Raw genomic sequence first — 19,430 nt, 5'->3', positions numbered from 1 at the left:
GGCCACATCTCTCTCTCCTCTATCCCCGGAGCTTTTTCTTTCTACTCTGAGGAGGTTTGTACACCTTATAGACTAGGATAGATTCTTTGATTCTCTGTCAGATATCGATATACTGTATGTGTATATTATTATAGTAAATTATATATTAGATCTCTATATTATTATAGTAGATTATATTATTATAGTAGATTATATATTATATGTACTATATTATTATAGTAGATTATATATTAGATCTCTATATTATTATAGTAGATTATATATTAGATCTCTATATTATTACAGTAGATTATATATTAGATGTACTATATTATTATAGTAAATTATATATTAGATCTCTATATTATTATAGTAGATTATATTATTACAGTAGATTATATATTAGATGTACTATATTATTATAGTAGTTTGTATATTAGATCTCTATATTATTACAGTAGATTGTATATTATATCTACTATATACTAAGGAGACGCCCGCCACTTTAAAACACAAACAATACTGTAGTTGTAGATGGACAAACATGCGTATCAGACAGGCACCTGTCATAGTTGTCAGGCAGATGAAGCCAGCTCAGCCTGAATATGGAGGCCAGGTCAGTTTGACTCTGGACCGTAACTGTTAATATCATCTGATACATCATAGTCATAGTACCCTTTCTTCCTGGTTAATTATCAACAACAACATGTACACTTACACAACTTTTACTGCTCAGTATCATAGCTCACACTACACTACACTACACTACACACCACACCACACCACACAACACTACACTACACTACACTACACTACAATACACTACACACCACAACACACACAACACCACACTAAAACACTACACAACACACCACAACATAATTTAAAGTAGGTCACAAGAAAACAGATGGTCCTAGAACATTTGGAGAATGAACGCAGTAAAGAGGGGTGAGGTCAGATTGAGGGGTTTGCTATAGGTGAAGATAACAAAGGATCAAAGCTGGAGAAACCAGGATAGAGTAATTAAAAGCTAGGGTAATTAAGTAATAAACAAAGGTATAAACAGCCAGAACAAAAGGCTTTTTTAAATCAGCCTGGGCATCAGCAAGGTCTGACCAGACTAACTGGCGCCAGCCAGGTAGGCGGCGCACAACTTGATGATGAAATATAGATCTTGAATGTTATTGGTGCATGTAGACAGGAAACAGACATACGTTGAATAGAAGGTGTTAACCTGTGTGAAGTCTATGAAGGCAGGTGACTGAAGAGATAACGGGGTCAACTTTGCAAACCTGAACGGCTAAATATTCTCCGTGAATAAAGTCTTTGAATGAATCAACAGCTCTGGTTAACGGTATTTTATTTAAAAGTATTATAACTTAAATTCTAACACTAACCATAACCCAAGCACACCACACCACACCACACCACACCACACCACACCACACCACACCACACCAAACTAAAACACTACACAACACACACACCACACCACACCACACCACACCACACCACACCACACCACACCACACCACACTACACTACACACCACAACACAACACACCATGGAACACAACACACACTCCACAACAAAACACACCACAACACAACACCACGAGTGCACTTTTCCAGCAGAGCACACTCTTCCTGGTTAATGATCAACAAGAACCATAAACAGTTATATGATTTTTACTGCTCAGGATCACAGTTCACACAACACAACACTCACAGTGAACATTTCCATCATAGTTCAATCTTGTTAAATATAATGATTCATCAACAAGAGAGTTTCTCACGTTTCTCTTCTTCTGGCTTGGTTGTGGACACACGTTGGAGCTCATCCCTTAGCTGTTACACAGGAGAGTGTCCCTGCTCCGTGATTCCCAGTCACCCCTTAGAGACTTGGTACTCGACTCCTTAGTCTCCAACAGCAGCCCTCGTCTCCAGAGTAAAGAGAAAACAGAGCTTTGCTGCCTAACTGATCATTCTGGTCCTTTTCGATTGGTCCTCTGCAGTTCTCCACTCTGTCTGTCAGTCAGGACTAAAGACAGTCTGATGGCTGCTGTGTGACTGAGAGGTTAGTCTGAGACTGAACTTCTCTACTGATGACAGACACGGAGAACAGATCAGGTGAGTTACCTGTCAATGTGTGACCATGGGAGGGGTGGGGCAAGATATTTCTTATCCAATGAAATGATCGTGTGTGTGAATAATTCTGAGGAGGTGTCAGGTTGCAGAAGGCAGGGAAACTGGCAGTCACTCAATTCTGTTATGTGATCAAGACGTAGCCTCACCCACCCACAGTTCTACTTCCTTATCACCCATCATGTAGCTTGGAGCACCAAGGGATCAGATCATAAAGTGGAAAAAAGGAAAACTATGGTGATTAACTAAAGAAGATTGAAAATACAATTTGATCAATTTGATTTGTAGTTCTAGTTTTATAGTTTTATCTGCAGTCCTGCTTTTATAGTTTTATATGTAGTTCTACTTGGATCTGTAGTCCTAGTATTATAGTTTTATCTGTGGTCCTAGTTTGATCTGTAGTCCTAGTTGTATAGTTTGATCTGTAGTCCTAATTTGATATGTAGTCCTAGTTGTATAGTTTGATCTGTAGTCCTAGTATTCTGGGTATGTTTGTCTCTGGCAGGGACTGGGGAGTTTGTCAGGGTCAAGAGAAAATTATGAAATTTGCTGAGTTGGTCGTGACATCCTAATCCACACAGTGTGAAATTGATTCCAATGCAAATCAGAGACCCTATAAAAACTAAGATATTAATTCCAAAATTACTTGAACTCAATTCAACTTTTTGAGTGAATTGTTGATGACAACTTTGCATTTTAGTTCTTTTTAAGAGTGTCATAGCAAAGGGTCTGAATACTTCTGTACATGAGGGATTTCAGTATTTAAATTTTAATACATTTACTGAAATTTCAAAAAAACTTGTTTTTGCATTGTCATTCTGGGGTATTGTGTGTGGATTGATGGCAAATTCTTTTAATTTAATTCATTTTAAATTGAGTCAAAAACACAACAAAATGTGGAGAAAGTGAAGGGGTCTGATTACTTTCCGAAGGGACTGTTGATGGAAAGATTGACTTAAGGAAATGAGGTGGTAGTTGTGGTTGGTCCATGGGAGAACAGAAGAGAGAAGTAAACTATACATGTTAACATAAAGCATGATGGCCGACTAGAAGATGTGTTTCGACTAGGATAGAGTCTCTCAGCTCAAGAGCTTGTTAGCAGTGTCTACAGTAGACACAACCATAGACACACTACTCTGCACACGTGACAGTTCTTTGTAACTGACTCGGTCAACGCCTCCCATTTGCTGTTCAATGTGTAGTAGAGAGCTGCGTGTGTCGAGGAGGGCCACATCTCTCTCTCCTCTTCCCCCTGTGCCGGGCCGAACTTCTCCTTTTTAATCTGAGGAGGTGTGTACACCATATACACTAGGATAGATTCTCTGATTCTCTGTCAGATAGAGATGTATAATATGTACACATATACAGTATATATATATATATATTTATATAATATTTAAAAAAAAGTGAGCTATCCCAGGGAGGAGGTCCAGCACCTCACAGTGTGGTGCACCAACAACAACCTGGCTCTCAACACCAGGAAGACCGAAGAGCTCATTGTGGACTTCAGGAAGTCAAAAGCTGGCACACACACCCCCATCCTCATCAACGAGTCTGAGGTGGAGCGAGTCACCAGCTTCAAGTTTCTGGGTGTCCGCATCTCTGAGGATCTCTCCTGGACCCTCAACACCTCTACCCTGATCAAGGAGGCTCACCAGCATCTCTTCTTCCTGAGGAGACTAAAGAAGGTCCATCTGTCTCCTCAGATCCTGGTGAACTTCTACCGCTGCACCATCGAGAGCATCCTCACCAACTGTGTCACAGTATGATATGGCAACTGCTCTGCCTCTGACCGGAAAGCACTGCAGAGGGTGGTGAAAACTGCCCAACGCATCACTGGTTCCTCACTCCCCTCCATTGAGGCTGTCCAGGGCAAGCGATGCTTCGAAGCATCGTCAAGGACAGTTCTCACCCCAACCACAGACTGTTCACCCCACTCCCCTCCGGTAGGCGCCTGTCTCCGTACCCGAACCAGCAGGTTCAGAGGAAGCTTCTTCCCTGCGGCTGTCAACCTGAACTCCATCTCTGCACCTAGGTGACAACCTACTAACTAACCCCTACACCCCCCCCCCCCCCCCCCGGACAATTGTACTGCTCTTACCCTATATCATTCCTATAAACTATACATACTGTATCTTCACTTGTACACACTGCTCTTATACTATATATTACTGCTCTTCTGTACATATCTGTCTATACTGTTAATAATGCACATACCCTTATTTTTGACTCATCTTAGAATGCTACTGTTAATACACTGCACATATCTGTACATACTGTACATATCTGTTTTTACTATTCATTCTGCATTCCATATTTATTCTGCTTATTTACTCTACTTATAATAATACTGTTAATATATATACTGCTTATACTGCACCACTTATACTGCTCATATACTGCTTATACTGTTCATACTGCATTCTATATTTATTCTGCTTATAATGTTACTGTTAATACATATACTGCTTATACTGCACTACTTATACTGCTCATATACTGCTTATACTGCACTACCTGTATATATTGTTCACATTGCACTTTTCTGCTTTTTTTGCACTTCTGGTTAGACGCTAACTGCATTTCGTTATCTCTGTACTTGTACTCTGCACAATGACAATGAAGTTAAATCTAATCTAATCTAATCTAATGCAGTAAGAATGTCCAGTAGGCGTCAATCAAAGCTATTTTCCATTTTAAACTGGCAGATGAAGCCAGCTCAGCCTGAATATGGAGGCCAGGTCAGTTTGACTTTGGACCGTAACTGTTAATATCAGATGATACATCATAGTCATAGTACCCTCTCTTCCTGGTTAATAATCAACAACAACATGTACACTTACATAACTTTTACTGCTCAGTATCATAGCTCACACCACACCACACTACACTACACTACACTACACTACACTACACTACACTACACTACACAACACTACACTACACTACACTACACAACACACTAAAACACTACACTACACTACACTACACTACACTACACTACACTACACTACACTACACACCACTACACACACAACACACAACACAACCCAACAAACCACACTATACACTTTCTCTGTCTTTTTCTCTCTCTCCCTCTACCTCCCACCCTCTCTCCCTCTCTCCCTACCTCCCTTCCTCCCTCTTTATCCCTCCCTCCCTCTCTCCCTCCCTATCTCCCTCTCTCCCTCCTTCACTCACACTCTCTCTCTTTCTCTCCCTCTCTCTCTCTTCCTCCCTTTCTCCCTCCCTCCCTCTCTACCTCTTCTCCCCATCCAATCTCTCTCTCTCTTTCTTTTTCCCTCTTTCTGTCTTTTTCTCTCTTTCCCTCCCTACCCCCTTCTCTCCCTCTACCTCCCCCTCTCTCTCCCTCTACCTCCCACCCTCTCTCCCTCCCTCTTTCTCCCTCCCTCCCTCTCTCCCTCCCTACCTCCCTCTCTCCCTCCCTCTTTCTCCCTCCCTCCCTCTCTCTCTTTTTCTTTCACTCTCTCTCTCTCTTTATCCCTTTCTCCCTCCCCCCCTCTCTCCCTCCCTACATCTTCTCCCCATCCAATCTCTCTCTCTTCTTCTCTTTCCCTCTTTCTGTATTCTTCTCTCTTTCCCTCCCTACCCCCTTCTCTCCCTCTACCCCTCCCCCTCTCTCCCTACCTCCCTTCCTATCTCCCTCCCTCTTTCTCCCTCCCTCCCTCCTTCACTCGCTCTCTCTCTCTCTGTCACAATCTCTCTCTCTCTCTTTCTTTCACTCCCCTCCCTTTCCTCCCTCCCTCCCTCCTCTTGCTCTCCCACCATGCCTCTCTCTCCCTCCGTGCCTCTCTCTCCCTCTGTACCTCTCTCTCCCTCCCTCCTCTCTCCATCCCATCTCTCTTCCTCCCTCCCTACCTCTCTCTACTACTCTCCCTCCTTCTCTCCCTCCATCCTCTCGCTCCCTCCCCCCTCTCTCTCCCTCCCTCTCTCCCTCCTCTCCCTCCCTCTCTGCCTCCCTCCCTTCTCTTTCTCCCTCCCTCCCTCACTCCTCTCTCTCATTCTCTCCCTCCCTCCTTCCCTCCCTCCCTCCCTCACTCTCTCTATCCCTCCGTCTGGCACCAACAACTATGCCACGTTCAAAGTCACTTAAACCACCTTCAGCAGGTTGTCTTGACCATGTCTACATGCCTAAATGCATTGAGTTGCTGCCATGTGATTGGCTGATTAGATATTTGCGTTAAAGAGCAGTTGAACAGGTGTACCTAATAAAGTGGCCGGTGAGTGGATATATATATAATATGTATAATATAAAAAAATAATAATAATAATAATGTTGTGATCTATCCCTTTAATACAGTAAGAATGTCCAGTAGACGTCAATCAAAGCTATTTTCCATTTAAAACTGGCAGATGAAGCCAGCTCAGCCTGAATATGGAGGCCAGGTCAGTTTGACTCTGGACCATAACTGTTAATATCATCTGATACATCATAGTCATAGTACCCTCTCTTCCTGGTTATTAATCAACAACATGTACACTTACACAACTTTTATTGCTCAGTATCATAGCTCACACCACACTACACTACACACCACTACACACAGAAAACTACACTACACACCACACAACACAACACTACACTACACTACACTACACAACACATCACACAACACTACACTACACAACACACACAACACAACACACTAAAACACTACACACCACACCACACCAAACACAACACAACACACAACGCAACACAACAAACCACACTATACACCACAACACAACACACCACAACACAACACACAACACAACGCAACACAACAAACCACACTATACACTTTCTCTGTCTTTTTCTCTCTCTCCCTCTACCTCCCCCCCTCCCTCCCTCTACCTCCCACCTTCTCCCTACCTCCCTTCCTCTCTCTCTCTCTCTTGCTCTCTCTCTTTCCCTCCCTCTCTCCCTCCCTACCTCTATACTGTCCTATAATTGCACTGCCTGCTTTACCTTTTTGCACCCTCTCTCTCTCCCTACCTCCCTTCCTCTCTCCCTCCCTCTTTCTCCCTCCCTCCCTCTCTCCCTCCCTACTTCCCTCTCTCCCTCCTTCACTCGCTCTCTCTTTTTCTTTCACTCCCCTCCCTTTCCTCCCTCCCTCCTCTTGCTCTCCCTCCGTGCCTCTCTCTCCCTCTGTACCTCTCTCTCCCTCCCTCCTCTCTCCATCCCATCTCTCTTCCTCCCTCCCTACCTCTCTCTCCCTCCCTCCTCTCTCCATCCCATCTCTCTTCCTCCCTCCCTACCTCTCTCTACTACTCTCCCTCCTTCTCTCCCTCCATCCTCTCCCTCCTTCACTCCCTCCCCTTCCTATCTCCCTCCCTCTCTCCCTCCTCTCCCTCCCTCTCTGCCTCCCTCCCTTCTCTCTCTCCCTCTCTCCCTCCCTCTATCCCTCCCTCTCTCCCTCCCTCCCTCCCTCCTCTCTCTCATTCTCTCCCGCTATACTGGGGCCATTGCAACTATACTGGGGCCATTGCAACTATACTGGGGCCATAGCAACTATACTGGAACCATAGCAACTATACTGAGGCTATAGCAACTATACTGGGGCCATAGCAACTATACTGGGGCTATTGCAACTATACTGGGCAGGAAAAATAACCCTTTTTTAACACTTTCTGGTTAGGTAGAACCCTTTTTGGTCCTACCTAGAACGTGATTCTATGTGGAACCTTTTTTATTGACTGTATAAGTTATAGCTTATACAGAACCTATAGAACCAAAAAGGTTTCTACCTAATCAGAAAGGGCACAAAAAAGGATCCACAATGGTGACAAAAAGCCATAGATTAAATAGGTGGGTAAACCCTGAACACCATAGATTAAATAGGTGGGTAAACCCTGAACACCATAGATTAAATAGGTAGGTATAAACCCTGAACACCATAGATTAAATAGGTGGGTAAACCCTGAACACCATAGATTAAATAGGTGGGTAAACCCTGAACACCATTGATTGATTTAGGCCGTGCAGCGTTGGCACTCCTGAGACTATTCTAGTGCTTGTGTCTGATCAGGGGTTCAAGCACACTGCATGTTTTTCAGATATTTGTTTACATGCATTAAAAATATGTATTAGTTCAAATGCACTTACCTGGAGTGAGGACCAAACAGGAGTCGGGGGTCAAAGGTCAGGAAGTGGGAGGAAGACGGACGTTGGGAGAACGCGAGGAGAACGAGACCGGAGGGAGAAAGAGAAGGACATGAGTGACTGATGAACCAGTTTGTCCAGAAACAATGACTCACCCTGACTCCCTTGTGTTGATCTGAGAACTCTGGACACGTGTGGCTCTGTTTTCCTGTATGTTCTCTCTCTCTCTCTCTCTCTCTGAACATTGGACAGGTGGGCCTGCCACCTTTTCTCCTCCCCTGCCCTGTTGTCTTCTCTTTTCGATGTGTGTGTGTGTGCGTGTGCGTGTGCGTGTGCGCGTGTGCCCACATAGAACATATGTATATTGTGTATATAATATATATATATACATATATTCTAATTCTGTAATTCTGTAATTATAGCCCCTCTCTCTCTCATAAACAACTGTTTACAGACCGGTTATATGCCCATGAGGCACACAGATTAGTCCTGTCACTTTAGGAAAAGTACTCAAAATCTCTGTTTGTTATGGGTATAAAAGACACCTGTCAATAGAATCAATCTCTTCTATTCCAACCTCTCCACCACCATGGGCAAGACCAAAGAACATTCAAAGGACATCAGGGTAAATTATAGACCTGCACAAGGCTGGAATGGGCTACAAGACCATCAGCAAGAAGCTTGGTGAGAAGGAGACAACTGTTGGTGCAATTATTAGAAAATGGAAGAAATACAAAATAACCATCAATCACCCTCGGCCTGGAGCTCCATGCAAGATCTTGCCTCGTGGGGTAAGGATGATCATGAGAAGGGTGAGGGATCAGCCCAGAACTACACGGGAGGAGCTTGGTAATGATCTCAAGGCAGCTGGGACCACAGTCACCAAGAAAACCATTGGTAACACACTACACCGTAACGGATTGAAATCCTGCAGTGCCCGCAAGGTCCCCCTGCTCAAGAAGGCACATGTACAGGCCCATCTGAAGTTTGCCAATGAACACCTAAATGATTCAGAGAAGGCTTGGTAGAAGGTGGTGTGGTCAGATGAGACCAAAATTGAACTCTTTGGCATAAATTCGACTCTTCGTGTTTGGAGGGAGAGAAATGCTGAATGCTACAATCCCAAAAACACCATCCCCACCGTCAAACACAGAGGTGGAAACATTATGCTTTGGGGTTGTTTCTCTGCTAAGGGTACAGGACGACTTCACTGCATTGAGGGGCCAATGGACGGGGCCATGTACCATAAGATCTTGGATGAGAACCTCCTTCCCTCAGCCAGAGCACTGAGGATGGGTCGTGGATGGGTCTTCCAGCATGACAATGACCCAAAACATACAGCCAAGGCAACAAAGGAGTGGCTCAAGAAGAAGCACACTAAGGTCATGGAGTGGCCTAGCTAGAAAATGTGTGGAGGGAGCTGAAACTTCGAGTTGCCAAGCACAAGCCTTGAAACCTTCAGGATTTGGAGAGGATCTGTAAAGAGGAGTGGACCAAAATCGCTCCTGAGATGTGTGCAAACCTGGTGACCAACTATAAGAAACGTCTGACTTCTGTGCTTGCCAGCAAGGGTTTATCCACCAAGTACTAAGTCATGTTTTGCTTGGGGATCAAATACTTATTTCCTTCGATCAAATGCAAATGAATTTATAACTTTATATCATGTGTTTTTTCTGGACTTCTTTGTTGATATTCTGTCTCTATTTGTTAAAATAAAAGTACCATAAAAATTATAGACCGCTCATTTCTTTGTAATTGGGCAAACTAACAAAATCAGTAGTGGATCAAATAATTATTTCCCCACTGTATATATAATATGTATAATATAAAAAAAAAATAGATATATATTTTTGTGATCTATCCCTTTAATGCAGTAAGAATGTACAATAGACGTCAATCAAAGCTTTTTTCCATTTTAAACTCACAAATAAAGCCAGCCTGAAAATGGAGGCCAGGTCAGTTTGAATCTGGACCGTAACTGTTAATATCATCTGATACATCATAGTCATAGTACCCTCCCTTCCTGGTTAATTATTAACAACAACATGTACACTTACATAACTTTTACTGCTCAGTATCATAGCTCACACCACACCACACAACATTACACTACACTACACTACACAACACACACAACACAACACAACACCACACTAAAACACTACACAACACACCACAACATATGGTAAATGTAAAGACAATATAAGGGTTTGTAATGGAATGGAAGAGGTCACAAGAAAACAGATGGTCCTAGAACATTTAGAGATTGGAGTCAAGAGGGGTGAGGTCAGATTGAGGGGTTTGCTAGAGGTGAAGAGAACAAAGGATCAAAGCAGGAGAAACCAGGATAGAGTAATTAAAAGTTAGGGTAATTAAGTAATAAACAAAGGTATAAACAGCCAGAACAAAAGGCTTTTGAAATCAGTCTGGGCATCAGCAACGTCTGACCAGACTAACTGGCGCCAGCAAGGTAGGCGGCGCACACCTTGATGACGAAATATAGATCTTGAATGTTATTGGTGCATGTAGACAGGAAATAGAAATACGTTGAATAGAAGGCGTTAACCTGTGTGAAGTCTATGAAGGCAGGTGACTGAAGAGATAACGGGGTCAACTTTGCAAACCTGAACGGCTAAATATTCTCTGTGAAAGTCTTTGAATGAATCAACAGCTCTGGTTAATGGTATTTTATTTCAAAGTATTATAACTTAAATTCTAACCCTATCCCTAACTAAAAACACACCACACAACACACCACACTAAAACACTACACAACACACACACACACCACACCACACCACACCACACCACACCACACCACACACAACTACACAACACTACACACCACAACAGAACAAACCACAAAACAACACAAAACAACACAAGTACACTTTTCTAGAAGAGCACACTCTTCCTGTTTAATGATCAACAAGAACCATAAACAGTTATATGATTTTTACTGCTCAGGATCACAGTTCACACAACACAACACTCATTTTAGAGGCAGAGACCAAAGACCACACACACACACACACACACACACACACACACACACACACACATGATTTTCATGCTGCAGGAAATAAACTTAATAAAAAATGGCCAAAGCGAAAATCTGACTTGAAATTGAATGATTATTTGATTGATGATGTGATGTGGGACTCACTCAACAAGGTCTATGCAGGGTTCAAGAGTCACGGTTGTCTGCTGGTCCAGGACAAGGGTCTAGGCAGGGTTCAACAGTCACGGTTGTCTGCAGGTCCAGGACAAGCCGACAGTACCAACTAGAAGAAGACTGAACTGTAAAGGAATGTAACAATCAATATAAAACAACAGAGGCTTGAATGTTGCAAGTACAGGAAATTATCAATACAATTACACAGTTAAATATGTCTCCCCTCCTCCTCTCTGACCTCTGTCAGAAGATGATACAGTTATTGTAATAATTACGACTAGAAACACTTTAGGTGACTTTAGGAAATGAGGTGGTAGTTGTGGTTGGTCCATGGGAGAACAGAAGAGGGAAGTGAACTATACATGTTAACATAAAGCATGATGGCCGACTAGAAGATGTGTTTCGACTAGGATAGAGTCTCTAAGCTCAAGGCCACATCTGTCTCTCTTCTTCCCCCTGTGCCGGGCCGAGCTTCTCCTTTCTACTCTGAGGAAGTGTGTACACCATATCGACGAGGGTAGATTCTCTGATTCTCTGTCATATATAGATATAATATATACATATATATATAAATATATACATATATAATGTTAATATTCTATCTATCCTTTTAACGCAGTACGAATGTCCAGTAAACATCAATCAAAGCTATTTTCCTTCTTAAACTGGCAGATGAAGCCAGCTCAGCCTGAATATGGAGGCCAGGTCAGTTTGACTCTGGACCGTAACTGTTAATATCATATGATACATCATAGTCATAGTACCCTATGTCTTTAACCGCGTCAGGGCCGAGCATCTCGTTGACAATGGCTTTGCAGGCAGGTAGTATTAATGTCTCTGCCACAGAGTGGGACTTTTTTGATTTAGCTACGAGTTCAGCAACTAGGTAACTAGCTTTGAGTGCTTTCTCATTTACCTTTGTGGTTTTTCCTCATAAAAGTTGCCTGTTTCTCTGTGTTTTCACGCAGGCGAACAAAATAGTCCATCGGCTTGTTTTGAAGTGACGGGTGTTTCGTTTGGAGATGGCGTTTAAGCTTGCTTGGCACCATGGCGCTGTTGGACAGCTTCTCGCCACACACCAAGCATAATAGAGTCGGTGTCGTCTCATCCCCGGTGAAAGTAAATCCGAACGAAAGATAGCTTTCGCTGTATTGCCTCAAGCTCACCGTCTTTGCGTTCTTGTTACCACCACTCGTACTAGGGCCTGGTACTTCACCTGGGTCAGAATCTTGTCCAGGGCCCAGTTCGGAGTTTGCATTTTTCCTTTTTAAAAACTTCTCCATCACTGTCACCATGACCTGTGGCATGCGTCACTAATTATTTTGTCTCTAAGAAGGAACGAGGCAATTAGCTACCTGCTGCCACCCGGACGAATATTACATTACTCTGCCAGTCACAATATTACAGCACAGACACTCGACAATGGCATATTATTTGCAGATAATAATTAATAAATGTTAATTTAAAAAAAGTGAAATTGGATAATTTCTCATGGCACACCCAACGATCTCTCACGGCACACTAGTGTGCCGGGGCACAGCGGTTGGGAAACGCTGCAGTAGACGTCAATCAAAGCTATTTTCCATTGTAAACTGGCAGATGAAGCCAGCTCAGCCTAAATATGAAGGCCAGGTCAGTTTGACTCTGGACCGTAACTGTTAATATCAGATGATACATCATAGTCATAGTACCCTCTCTTCCTGGTTAATAATCAACAACAACATGTACACTTACACAACTTTTACTGCTCAGTATCATAGCTTACACCACACTACACTACACAACACTACACTACACTACACTACACTACACTACACTACACTACACTACACAACACTACACTACACTACACTACACTACACACCACTACACACACCATACTAAAACACTACACACCACACCACACCAAATACAACACTACACACCACACAACACAACACAACACAACACAACACAACACAACACAACGCAACACAACAAACCACACTGTACACTTTCTCTGTTTTTTTCTCTCTCTCCCTTTACCTCCCCCCCCTCTCTCCCTCTATCTCTCTCCCTCCATCCCTCTCTCCCTCCCTCTCTCCCTCCCTCCCTCCCTCTCTCCCTCCTTCACTCTCTCTCTCTCTCTCTTTTTCTCTCCCTCTCTCTCTCTCCCTCCCTCTCTCCCTCCCTACCTCTTCTCCCCATCCAATCTCTCTCTCTTTCCCTCTTTCTGTCTTTTTCTCTCTCTCCCTCCCTACCCCCCTCTCTCCCTCTAGCGCTCACCCTCTCTCCCTCTCTCCCTACCTCCCTTCCTCTCTCCCTCCCTCTTTCTCCCTCCCTCCCTCTCTCCCTCTCTCCCTCCTTCACTCACTCTCTTTCTTTCTCTCTCTCCCTCCCTCTCTCTCTCTCTCTCTCTCTCTGTCACAATCTCTCTCTCTTTCTTTCACTCACCTTCCTTTCCTCCCTCCCTCCCTCCTCTTGCTCTCCCTCCGTGCCTCTCTCTCCCTCCGTGCCTCTCTCTCTTCCTCTATACCTCTTTCTCCCTCCCTCCTCTCTCCATCCCATCTCTCTTGCTCCCTCCCTACCTCTCTCTACTACTCTCCCTCCCTCTCTCCCTCCATCCTCTCCCCCCCCTCTCCCTCCCTCTCTCCCTCCCCTTCATGTCTCCCTCCCTCTCTCCCTCCTCTCCCTCCCTCTCTGCCTCCCTCCCTTCTCTCTCTCCCTCTCTCCCTCCCTCTATCCCTCCCTCTCTTTCTCCCTCCCTCCCTCCTCTCTCTCATTCTCTCCCTCCCTCCTTCCCTCCCTCCCTCCCTCACTCCCTCTATCCCTCCGTCTGGCACCAACAACTATGCCACGTTCAAAGTCACTTAAACCACCTTCAGCAGGTCGTCTTGACCATGTCTACATGCCTAAATGCATTGAGTTGCTGCCATGTGATTGGCTGATTAGATATTTGCGTTAAAGAGCAGTTGAACAGGTGTACCTAATAAAGTGGCCGGTGAGTGGATATATATATAAAATATGTATAATATAAAAATAAAAAAAAAGAATATTTTTGTGATCTATCCCTTTAATGCAGTAAGAATGTACAATAGACGTCAATAAAAGCTATTTTCCATTTTAAACTCACAAATAAAGCCAGCCTGAATATGGAGGCCAGGTCAGTTTGACTCTGGACCGTAACTGTTAATATCAGATGATACATCATAGTCATAGTACCCTCCCTTCCTGGTTAATAATCAACAACAACATGTACACTTACACAACTTTTACTGCTCAGTATCATAGCTCACACCACACCACACCACACCACACTACACACCACTACACACCAGGGCCGGTTCTGGGAATGCACATATGAGGGGGCAGTCAGAAATGTGAAGGGGGCATTATGCGTACACATCATGTGCCAGCACTTTTTTTTTATAACAGTGTTTTCTTCAGAGCATGGGCTGTTAGCTGTGTGTCCAGCCCTCAACCTGGAGAAGTGGATTGCACTCTGTCAGGCCTCTACCCTAAGACCTGTCCAACTTGGGTGTCCCACCTGAAGACTAAAGCTCCTGCTGGTATAGCTCTTAGGGTCACTGAGGCACACAAACCCCCTGACCACAATAAGGTGGCAATCCCTTATGGGGAAAACTGAAAAATAAAAAGTAAAATAAAATATCCTTCATCCAGATTTTAACAACCAACAACATAACATTTATCTTAGCGTTAAAAATCTTACATAACATAACATTAATCTTAGCGTCTTTGCTTCACGTGCATCTCGGAGAATATGCAAATTAAGGTGACTTAATTTGGGTCAAATCTAGGGGTAACCTGTAATTCGATACTCATGGACAAATCTCGCCAAAGGGGTATCCTATGTGTAATTCGACACTCATGGCCCTTAGTTCTGATTTGTTCATCGGACATGGACTTGAACGTAATACTTTATTTGGCTTTACAGGAATTTGTTTAGCACTTATTATAGCCTACTGCAATATATGTAATACTAGCCTAATTGCACAGCTCATGTAAGTGACAGATCATGACAAATTTAAGTGTGCTTACAAAACAATAGCATTACACAAATAAATAAATTCTACACCGTTATTATATAACATTTTATATAGCTAATCCAGCCGGCATAGAACGATATAGAATAGACAGTGACAAAAAAAAAATTAATACACAAGAAATACGCTATTATTTGGTACTTGATTTTTTATTTTATTCTTTACAGAATATTCGCATATGATTTACTTGAGAGAAAATAATGTCTTGTCAGCTGTCAGTTTCAAGACTGAAGTGTCGTATGACGTTGAGTTTCCATAGAGTGTATCAGCAAATTAACGCGTTGAGACTGGTTCAAACGTAGGCACATACGAGGCAAAACACTAGTTTTATTGTTTTTTACTTAGTTCACTCAACCATTGAACCTGTTAAAGAGTTGTGCTTGTGCATTTTAACATTATTGTAGCAACCGCAGCGCTCACAATGCCACTGTCTGTCTGGTCACATAATGTTAGCTAACAGGGGGGAAAAGAGCCAAACCAAATGGATCGTTCACCAAAAAGAATCGGTTCCCTACGTTCACCAAAGAGAGCCGTTCAAAAAGAGCCATTCGTTCGCGAACGACCCATCTCTAGTCCTCAGTCTGTTACATGCAGCGGACAGTGTCTAGTCTGTGCTTGTGTGACTTGAGAAACACTCCCACTGGGGAAAAAACAGCAGACTATTCCCCAGTTGACTGCACAAATATATATGGATGTTATATTAACTTTTGTTTTAGGTGTTGTTAATTATTAGTTATCTCACGGGTCGCTACGACGCATAGTGAACACAGCTGGTAAAATCATTGGTGCCCCACTCCCTTCCCTGCAAGACACCTACTCCACCCGCCTCACCCGAAAAGCTACCTCGATTGTGAGCGACGCAAGCCACCCCGCACACAGACTGTTCAGCCTCCTTCAGGTATAGGAGCCTCCGTGCCCACACCACCAGACTCATGACAAGCTTCATACCCCAAGCTGTCAGGAAGCTAAATTCTCTCCCCTCACCCCCCCCAGCCACATCCTCCAGGCTGCCAGGAAGCTGAAACCCCCCCCCAACCCTTCAGCCCCCCCCCCCCCCCTAAAAACACTACTCTGGACAATCTACCGATCTATTGCACTATTAGTATTACCAGCATTTGTAATTTACTGTATTAACTGTCTTTACTGACTGTTTTGTTTTGCACTGTTTAAATTATTTTATTGTCTGTCATTGAATGTTTCACTTTTAGTATGTCTTGTCTTATCTGTTGTGCCTGGGCACTTTATCTGTCTCACCGTGGGAGAGTGAGAAACGTCCTCTCGATTCCTTTGTATGTCTTGACATGTGAAGAATTGACAATAAAGCCACTTTGACTTTGACTTTGACTTTGACTTTAGTGGAGTTTTAGCTGCTTCCTCAAAGTCTTAACCGCTCTGTCTGGAAACCTGACACCACAGTCAGGCTGCTCTTGGCTCATTTGCATACTAACAGTGATTGGATTTTACGGAGGGCTGAGGGGGCAGGGGAGAGGGGCGATCTCTGCTGACTGCAGGCTGTGTGAAGACACGCTGCACGGAGATGAGAGATGAGGGGAAGCATTTAACTTGTGCTTTTTTCGGCGGATTTTTCACTTCTACATTTCAGCTCTCAGCTCAGACTCCTGCCACCTGAGAGAGCTGGACCTCAGTAATAATGATCTAGGTGACGGGGGGGTGAAGCTGCTCTCTGCTGGACTGGGGAGTCCACACTGTCAACTACAGACACTGAGGTGAGGTCTGAGACTATTCTTGTTGCCAGACAAATCATTCCTAAGTGTGCTACATTATCATTCTATGGAATCAATGATACTTGCACAGAAAGGCTCAATAATTGAGACAGACAAAGGATATTATCTTCCAATCAATTACTATGTAATGTGTGTGTGTGTGTGTGTGTGTGTGTGTGTGTGTGTGTGTGTGTGTGTATGTGGTGGGAGGGGGGCTGCTCTGTCTTCAATATCTGAATATGTTTGTCCTCCTCAAATCCTGATCCACCTGGCCTTAGATCAGCTTATGAGACTGCATAATACTGCACTAACCCAATAGCAAGCAAATACATGATACCAGACGTAGAAATCTAGTGACTACAAATGTATCCATGGTTAATTGCTCCCCTGTTGAGAGGAACTATAACTCTCACTCATAAATTCTTGTGCCACAGTGATCGTTTGGCTTCATGTATTTATTTGTTGTCAGACACATCAGTCCTAAGTGTATTACATTGTCAATGATACTTGCACTGCAAATATCAATGATGGAGACAGAACATTTACATGATCTTCCAATCATTTCCTAAACTCTTCACTGTGACAACACTAGTCCTACCACTTTATTTGTATTCCACGTTTTTCATTTGTCAGCTCCCAGACCATCATCCCGTGCGTGCATTTATTTTACCATGATGAGCGGTCTTCATAATTTAAAAAAAATCGATGAAGGATACTGTCTTACCTTTCTTAGATAATATGTTTTTGAGAAACCATTTCAGAGGGACAGCAACACATTCACAGTTCAATAACAAGAGGCCGACCTTTAGGTCAGGATGGCCTTGCAGCTGACTCAGCACATCCCCACCAACAGATATAACCCAGGGGACAGATTTAACCGCTGTATATCTGACTGGCTGTCTTGATTCGTACCGTTACTACATAGAATCATAAACGAGTCCAATACTGATCATGAAGGAATCAATGAACAGTGTATGACTGAAAAAATATAATCATCATGACATGGTCATACTGATTAAAATAGATTGTTGTTTTGCTATATTGATTATAAGAATATCATAAATGACAGATGAGAAATCTGTTTCCCCTCACACTCTCAAGGAGGGAGCATGGGAATAAGGCACACAATGCAACAATCATTTATTGTGCAGCTTATAATTACATCATATTCAGCTCTATTTATCGTTAAAGGCAGAATTTCAAAGAGTGAATGTGTGTGTGTGTGTGTGGGGGGGGGGGAGGGGCACTCTCTGAATACCGTTACTCTCCTCAATTCCTGACCCACCTGGCCTTAGATCATCTGATGGGGCTACACAATACTGCACTAACCCAATAGCTAACAAATATACCACACTTAGAAAAACAATGACTACAAACCTGCCTGCGATTGGCTTGAATCATGAATTCTTATCATAACGCACCACAGTGATTGTTTGGCTGCATGTATTTATTTGTATTCCTCATTCAGGCTGAATGGATGTCACCTCACAGAGAGATGCTGTGAAGCGTTGGCCTCAGCTCTCAGCTCAGACTCCTGCCACCTGAGAGAGGTGGACCTCAGTAATAATGATCTAGGTGACGGGGGGGTGAAGCTGCTCTGTGCTGGACTGGGGAGTCCACACTGTCAACTACAGACACTGAGGTGAGGTCTGAGACTATTGTTGTTGTCAGACACATAATTCCTAAGTGTATGTTACATTATCATTCTATGGAATCAATGATACTTGCACTGAAAGGGTCAATAATTGAGACAGACAATGTACATTATCTTCCAATCAATTACTATAGTGTGTGCATGTGTGTGTCTGTGTGTGTGTGTGTGTGTGTGTGTGTGTGGTGTGTGTGTGTGTGTGTGTGTGTGTGTGTGAGGTGGGAGGGGGGGCTGCTCTGTCTGCACGCTCTGTGATCGTTTGTCTGCATGTATTTATTTGTATTCCTCATTCACATGTGGTCTTTCAACTGGCAAATGAAGAGGATTTAAAGCTGCACATGTACATTAGAGAGGAATAATCAGATTCTTGATATCAGATGGAGTGACACTATTTCCCCAGGTTGTCAGGCTGTGGAGTCCCAGAGGAAGGCTGTGTTTCTCTGGCTTCAGCTCTGAGGTCTAAGCCCTCCCACCTGAGAGAGCTGGACCTCAGCTACAATCACCCAGGAGACTCAGGACTGGCGCTGCTCTCTGCTGTACAGAAAGATCCACTCTGTAAACTACAGACACTCAGGTAAAGGCTGAATATGTGGCTGGACGTATCAAT

The 19,430-nt window shown here is 43.4% G+C and overlaps 3 protein-coding genes across 3 annotated transcripts in view; 2 read left to right on the top strand and 1 right to left on the bottom strand.

Annotated features, from left to right (window-relative positions):
* The window catches only part of LOC310823897 (uncharacterized protein), a 211,889-nt gene extending 200,435 nt beyond the window's left edge, over positions 1–11,454 (bottom strand). Inside the window, exon 1 of the mRNA XM_083696836.1 lies at positions 11,397–11,454. The gene's annotated coding sequence lies outside the window, so the exon portion shown is untranslated. The remainder of the gene's footprint in view (positions 1–11,396) is intronic.
* The window catches only part of LOC310823913 (tripartite motif-containing protein 16-like protein), a gene marked incomplete at its 5' end in the record, with an annotated part of 214,783 nt that overhangs the window by 87,451 nt on the left and 107,902 nt on the right, over positions 1–19,430 (top strand). The gene's annotated exons all lie outside the window — the stretch shown is intronic.
* Positions 12,030–19,401, top strand: LOC310823617 (uncharacterized protein; the record flags this gene model as incomplete). Its single annotated transcript, XM_083696502.1, has 4 exons — positions 12,030–12,036; positions 17,052–17,175; positions 18,641–18,814; positions 19,224–19,401. The coding sequence occupies 4 exons, from the start codon at positions 12,030–12,032 to the stop codon at positions 19,399–19,401; spliced, it is 483 nt and encodes a 160-aa protein (XP_083552628.1).

Source organism: Argentina silus (assembly GCF_951799395.1).
Source record: "Argentina silus genome assembly, chromosome: Y".
Taxonomy (NCBI): domain Eukaryota; kingdom Metazoa; phylum Chordata; class Actinopteri; order Argentiniformes; family Argentinidae; genus Argentina; species Argentina silus.
The sequence above is the reverse complement of the archived record's forward strand: the minus strand, read 5'-3'. Positions and strand labels throughout refer to the sequence as shown.